Here is a 7,483-nt window from a genome sequence, read left to right on the forward strand (position 1 = left end):
TATATATTGTGAACTCAAAAAATATAGAACCCAAAACCTTCTTTTAAAAAATTTTCATGTTACTACCCTACCATCCAAGTTACTTGAGGTACAATGGATAATGTATTGTAGTTTTTATGGTGGTTGGTTGTGAGTTGTTGAATTTACCATTAAGTTCATTGTCTAGTCAAGGTTAAAAACCCTTATAAACTCTCCTTCACATTGTGACATTTGATTATATATAGCATTTACATTTTCTATCACTCATTTGTTAACATTGTGCAACAAAATCCAAAACGTTTCTATTTTTGGTAACGTACTAATATTTATCTACATACACTAAGCAATACCTGTATGCCATATACAAGACTTACAACCTACTTATGAAATGAACAAGATTTGCAGAATTCTTGAACCTCGTCAAATTCACAAGAAAATACTCTCCAACTCCTCAATAGATTCCAAAACATGAATCTAAATGCACAACTATAGACCAAAGCTCTTTAACACTTCCTAAGTGCTCAAAGCTCACAAAGACTACTTGTTGATTAGAGATTATATGAGAAATCTCTCCATAGGTGTGTTGCTCAACTATTCATCTTGCACTAATACCATGAAAATATTGGATAAAGAAAATACCATGAAAAAACTCAAGGAATAAAGAGAGAGAAAGACAACGTGAGCTCTTGAATACATACATAACATATACACAAGGGAAGTGCACAAGATAGGAAGTTCAAAGCCCTCTTGGTCTTCTACTTCTTCTTCTCCCTTTTCTATAAGAGTTGTCTACAAACAAGAATGAAAAAATATCACATATATAAAAATATCGAAGTAGTTGATAATATGAACAAGTAATTAGTAAGTAGCTACATAAATATACCATACCTCCATAGGTGGGCTAGCTAATTTCTAGTTGTAGAGTATCACTAGAAGTATATGTTGATGCAATTACCATCTAGGTATGTGATGTCAACTTCTATTCAACTTGACATCTCAATAGTAATTTGCACTAGTATATGCTTAATCATCATGTTATCCATTAGTGCACACTTGACTTATTAACCCAAAGTTATACCTATGGAGGAGTTGAGAAATACCATATAAAAGTTACAAGCATTCACTTTTGGCCTTTGTGTCTCAAACATCAAATACTCAATTGAAGGTAATGTATACATAATATGTTGATTAAAAGCAATTTCGATTTATTGATGCTAAGGTAATAACAACCAATCATGTGATACATTATGCCATTCAATATGGAATGTCATAACTAATAAGAAAAAGGGTGTGAAATTGCTTTATCTTTTTATGTCATTCAAAATCCACAATCAATATCTCCTCCGTCATTATTTAGGTGAAGAGTGCAACTCGATGCATTTGTCTCACAACTTTGAAGTATACAACAATTAGTATATGCTGGTAGATGATTCTCCTCTCCAAATGAGGTGCAAGTTGCATATTCTGTGTCATAATAGACCAAAGGGCATATTGTTCCTGTCCCACATGCTGCATTCCAATGAAAGAAAGTAGGTAAAACATATTCTCATCTCATCTCTCTCTCTCTCTCCCTCTCTCTCTCTCTCTCTCTCTCTCTCTCTCTAATATTTTGTATGAGTGTGTGATATTTTGTACCAATGGCATGCTAGAGTGGGTTGTAATTAAAATCATAAGGTATGGGATCTATATTGATGTATTCCACAAATCATAATAATTTTTTTCTTATGTCTTTCTCTATACACACATTCATACCTATGCATATATATAAATAATCTACAAAAAAACTTGCATGAATACTTATATGCATGTAAAGATATAGCCATATTTATAACTACACATACACGTCAACATGTATGCATATGTCATTGTGTGTAGAAGACTATGGGGATAGCTCGGGAGAGGGTATGCATGTGCATGTGTAGGAGGTGTCTATGTGTGTTTGTGTGAAAATATTTTCCACAAGATGCATAAATCTTTGACATAGAAGAATCATTTCTAACAAAAAAAAATTATTCTCTATAGTAAACCCATGAAAGCATCATAATGGTACATTTGTAAGTTTCAGTTAGCTTCCTTTTATTTTGAGAACCCTCTTTCAAAAAATGAGTTAGATCTCTACCAAAATAAATTTCTTAGTTTCTAGTACATTGGTTAGATATTTTAAGGGAAACCCCTCCCTCCCTCCCCTCCCCTCCCCTCCCCTCCCCCCCCCCAAAAAAAAGAAACAAAAAAGGAATGTGTGAAGGATGAACATACTACATATTCAAGATTTTTCCCTCAAGAAGTGGGTATCCACATTGAAAATCAATCATGTATTTTGAGACATACCTTTGTTTAAATTATCAAACAATCTATTTCCTTTGGAAAATGTTTAGTTATCTACGTATTTAGGTATCAAAGACAAGGCTTCTATATGCAATGCTTAATGCCATCAAAAGTACTTCTCCAAGGAAAATCTAGCACATCACCATCAAAATAGAACAATACATTTCGTTATTCTAATTAAATCATTTTCTAGCCCACTTTAATATACAATTTTGTTATGCCTTATGCATAAGAACCAAACATAACAATGAAAAAAATGTTTTTTAGGAGTTGAAGTTATGTGTAGCCATGGGCATGAAATAGAACAAAGGTTGAAAGCTCACTACTAACCACAAGAAACAATAATTTTTATTTAAAGAAAGTGTGTATCCAAATAGTAAGAGGAAAAGAACTTCCATGTCATGGAAGAATATGCATAAACTATTAAATGTCTTATTGCTTAAGATTGAAGCTTTTTTTTAAAGTTGTTTTAGTTAGTCTAGTTTTTGAGGTAGTTGATTCTATCTTTTTTAATCTGTGGTTCCTTATATATTCTTCCAATCTTTTAATTAATTTATTTAGCTAAAACATAGATTTTTAATGTCCACCAAGTCCCTAAATTTTCCTCCTTATATTTCTCGAAAGTAGGGACCACATCCCTAACTTAGTGAAACATCAAAAGGAGAGGAGATTGGCCTACTCAAAACTTGATGTCTCTTCTTTAAATGTTGCTATAGTGATTTTTTTTTTCAAAATTGGTTTTAAGGGACGTAACTTAGAGTTGTAATTGGCAAAAAATTTGTTGGCATGTTTGGAATGAAACTTTTCCTTAGGAATACTTCATTTACGCATGGAGATACACATTTTATACTTACAAGTGTTAAAGCTATTACTTTAATCAATGGCCAAAAAACAATTGAGAGGTAGAAGGATGTCATGGATGCATGTATTATGATCACTCAAGCTTAGGAGGAATGTCACCAAGAGAGGGATGTAAAATGATTATAGCTATCCTTAAGCTCATCTGAAAGAGAAGGATAAAGGGTATCACATCTTAATAGACTACCACAACATGCAACCATCCCACACAGAAACTAATTTTATTGGATGAGTTAAAAGTGACCCAACTACTCACATAACATTTACTTGCATTTGCACTATCATCAAATAATGATAGAATAGTATGAATATGATGGTTTCTACCAAATAGTGTTTGTTTAGGTACATGATAATGTATTCTTATTTATTTCATGAATCAACAATCTTCTAAGCACTAAATAATCTGGATGATTCAACCCTCACTCTTCAAATAGCTTATCGTTTTAGCTATAGGCCCTCATTTTGACTACTGACACTCTTCCCTGTAACACTCACCATGTTTATTTCCAGTATTCTAGAGATGTGGTTATGTTAATACAAAATTTACAATACTAAATGCAAATTCATTCTAAAGAGGTCAAATAGAAGGGTCACATACTAGTGAAACTAATATTTACACATACCATTATCGTAGGAACTCATTACCCATATCAATAGTACTCAGTGGGAAAATATGCTAGGCCTATTCTACAAAGAAGTCATCTCCAAGTGTCAAATAGAAGGGTTACATACTAGTGAAACTAATATTTACACATACCATTATGGTAGGAACTCATTACCCATATCAATAGTACTCAGTGGGAAAATATGCTAGGCCTATTCTACAAAGAAGTCATCTCCAAGTGCATGCCTTCACAAAGTAGCCTTACTTAAAGATCAACTAAAAAGTAAAGTCTTTTTTAACATTCTATAGATATGACGTAAGATTTTAGAATCTCAAAAACATGTCCACTTTCTCTTTTCCCCCAAGCTATCTAAAACATTAGCAAGGCTAATGTAGCTAGAGGGTAGGGGACATATTAGCATAATATGATGAAGTCAATTCCTACATGGGAGAGCAAGAGAGAGAGGTGTTATCGACTAGAAAACATGACCATAAAGTGCTAAAGTATTTCTCACCTCAAAAAAGTATCACTTCTAAGTGAAGGAAATGGTTGGCCATCCTTGAAAACCAAAGTTTGAGATTCTCTATGAAGGAATTAAATGATAATGAAATTATGGGTTTACCCATGTTCATTAACGTGCATATTTCACCAAGATTAGATCTATAATAAATACTAAGTATAAATTGGTCAATTTTCATTGTTTGTGTTATTTCTAAAAGGGATTTAGGATCGTGATATTGATTGGAAGATTCATAATAGTCTTATTTGAGTAGTAGTAGACACTTGGTTTTTCATTGACTAAATTAGCAATTGAACGACTCAAATAGAAAAAAAATAAAGATAATTGTGAAACAATATGAATTCCCATTTTCGAGGAGAAAAGAACAACACTAACATGATGGTGGATTGATTTGGTAGCCTATTTCATTCTTACATAGGTGCTTTAAAAAAAAGTGACTTTGATTTGTAGGGCTCCTAGTTTGACTACATATATAGTTTTAGTTAGATATCCAAAAATCATGAGTAGCATTTGAAAGATACCTTCTTAAAACACTATGATTATGGTATGTAGAGTTTTCTGCACAAGTGGGCACATCTTAGCTAAAATTCTTGATGATTAGAATACGTGGCATGTAGAGAGTTTGGCACAAGTGCATGAATTTTGTTATCTTATATAATAGTAAAATCCACTTAACCATTACGATGCTCCCAATAGAAGGAATCTTTAAATCTAAGGTTAAAGTTCATTGCTTACTCTATCATAATTTATTAACATGTGAGACCTCATGTAAGTTAATGTTTAAAGGGTGCAAATCCTACAAGACCCATGCAAGGAAACAAGATGCATGAACTACTATATTGATGAGTCTATCAAGTAGAGAGATTCCATGAGATTTGGTATCGACAAAGTCTCATTATCCATATGTAAACAATGCTTCCAAAAACAAGCTACCTCGTAGATATTATTGGACATTCCTAAATTGTGAAGAATCGGTGAGAGTTGCTCAACAAGCTCAATGATCCTCTCCTCCATTAAGAATGGAAGGAGAAATGAGTAGCCATGCAATGAAATTTATTTCAAGTGGAAGTTCTTGTGAATTGGAAAATTTTCCTTTAAGCAAAACCCATGCCCTTCTCAAAATGATGCCCTCACCATGTGGATCCCTTTTACTAGGCAATTGATTCACTTTGGCACTTCACTCTTAGGCAATTGATTCACTTTATGAATCCACTCCTACAAAACTTGTTAGTTGGATTTATTAATAAAGAACAAATAAGACTTCAAATGCAAGCAATTACATTTCCATAAAGATTACATTAATCTTTTTATATGTGACATAACTAGGCTAACTTGGAAATTTCCAATAGTAGGAGAGCATTGTTAATCAAAAAGCTCACTATATTGAGCCTTGGGATCCGAATTGCTACATCATCAGGACACATACTTTAGATATACTATCTATGGAGGATAATAAGTTAAAAGCTTGATAGAGACACTCCAAAAAGTTAAAATCTAATGTTCTAGAAGGGTTGTGGACTAACATCCTTATCTAGCAATGTTCAAAATTTGCTTGCAACTCACTAATATGTCACTCATAAATGGACTTGGACTTGCTAGATCTTGTAGACTATAATGATTGAAAAGAAGAAGTGGTAGCTAGATAAGAATGACTAAACTTGAGATGCTTTTTGCATCTAAAGAAGGTTTTGATTCTAGCTCCACCCAGCAAATATGGAGCATTGGGATAGGGGAAAGCAAGTGTGTCCTAATGGGAGCATAATATGCATTGCGGAGCGTTTGGACAAGGAAAGCAACATTATATTGGTGGCAACATATATACATGTACAAAATATCTATCAAGAAATATACTTCCCTGCTATGAATCATGGATTATGTCACTTACACGAAAGTTTGAAAAGCAAGAAATGAATTGTTGGAGAATATGCCAACACTTCCCAAAGGTGTTAGTGCGATCCCCTCAAGTTGAGAAGCTTTCCTTATTAGGGAATATTGTCTTCCACCCTGAAAACTCCTCACTAAAAGCGTAACTCTTAAGAGGGGAATCGAAGTGGTGTGCTTTGGAAGGTTAGAATGATGGATAATGCCCCTGATAAATCGGCTCAAACTATCTGATGGCTGACAATCACACGAAGGTCATGCCTATCATGTCACTATTAAAATTGGAATTTCGGTCTGATACAGATGTGGCTTGGCTGTCTGTAGATTAATTTGATTGTAGCATAAATTTGCAAATCATTCTCATTAATACAAATCAGGTTAACCACGAGCTAGCCTAAATTAACTTATATGTTTAGCATATCAAGTTAAAAGCTGACCGCTCACTGCGGTATCTCAAAGATCTCACATTGAAGTTTATGTTGCATTAGAGATTAGAAAATTATGTACGAGTAGATCTGCGCCCTCCTTGCCACCAAATAATAACAGCAATGGCACCAATAAAAGTTTTATGTAAAAGCAAGATATGCTAATGCAAATGTGAAAACTGAAATGAAATGAAAGAGAAAACTGACGTGTTGATATTTGCTGGGCGGAGGCCTTCTGGATCAGCAGATCGGATATGATTCCTGGATTATCAAGGCAAGGAGATAAAACAGCGAACAAAGCACGCCGATATGGCGATTAGAATGTGCTATATAGATCGAAGGATAGGTATTACGGGTATTCAGTAATTTCTGTTATAGTACGTACCTGCAGATGCGAGAAGAAGCAACAGGCTTGTAACAGCCCAGAAACTTGACTGCTGTCGAAGGTTTAAGGCTGCCATGGTCGATGGAGTACAGGAACCAGAAGTTGATGATGATGAGTAAACGATGATGGAAACTTGAGAAGCACAGAGAAAGAAAGAAAGGCGTGCGATAATGATCTGCGTGCGCTCCTTAAGTAGTCCGTGGAGAGAGGACGAGTCGACGAGACTCACTGGTCAGTCCCGTGTTCTTGTGGATTTGATCGCCGTCAGCATGCACAGTCGTACACGTCTAAAATAGCCTCGTTTTCAACGAAAGAAGCTTAAACGTGAAACAAACAGCGACACGATTAAAACGATCGTGTTCGTCAAAGGTACGAAACGCCCTTAAAAGTACTCTTGTAACGCGAGCCTCCGGACTCAAAGGTACACTACGTTGTCGGATCTCCTCGCAATAATAAATCTGCACGTGCTTACATTATCATTTCTAAAATCAATTTAGAAAGATCT

General features: G+C 34.5%; 1 protein-coding gene across 1 annotated transcript; it reads right to left on the reverse strand.

Moving 5' to 3' along the window:
* Window positions 1–1,119: 1,119 nt before the first annotated feature.
* On the reverse strand, window positions 1,120–7,155 carry LOC148012287 (uncharacterized). Its single transcript, XM_087669646.1, has 3 exons — window positions 6,979–7,155; window positions 6,801–6,854; window positions 1,120–1,488 (listed from the first exon to the last, which is right to left on the reverse strand). Exons 1-3 carry the CDS (start codon window positions 7,052–7,054, stop codon window positions 1,298–1,300), a joined length of 321 nt encoding a protein of 106 aa, XP_087525772.1. The 5' UTR covers window positions 7,055–7,155; the 3' UTR covers window positions 1,120–1,297.
* Between the last annotated feature and the right edge of the window lie 328 nt (window positions 7,156–7,483).

The sequence above is a fragment of the Lygodium microphyllum genome, chromosome 27 (assembly GCF_053477565.2).
Source record: "Lygodium microphyllum isolate KBCC chromosome 27, Lygodium_microphyllum_v1.1.10, whole genome shotgun sequence".
NCBI classification, from domain to species: Eukaryota; Viridiplantae; Streptophyta; class Polypodiopsida; order Schizaeales; family Lygodiaceae; genus Lygodium; species Lygodium microphyllum.

Excerpts from the sequence above, each read along its gene's own strand:
- LOC148012287 (XM_087669646.1), bottom strand. The coding sequence starts at position 7,054 with ATGGCAGCCTTAAACCTTCGACAGCAGTCAAGTTTCTGGGCTGTTACA. Across the intron at positions 6,855-6,978 it reads GCTTCTTCTCGCATCTGCAG|GAATCATATCCGATCTGCTG; the intron begins GTACGTACTATA and ends TTGATAATCCAG. Across the intron at positions 1,489-6,800 it reads CGCCCAGCAAATATCAACAC|CATGTGGGACAGGAACAATA; the intron begins GTCAGTTTTCTC and ends ATTGGAATGCAG.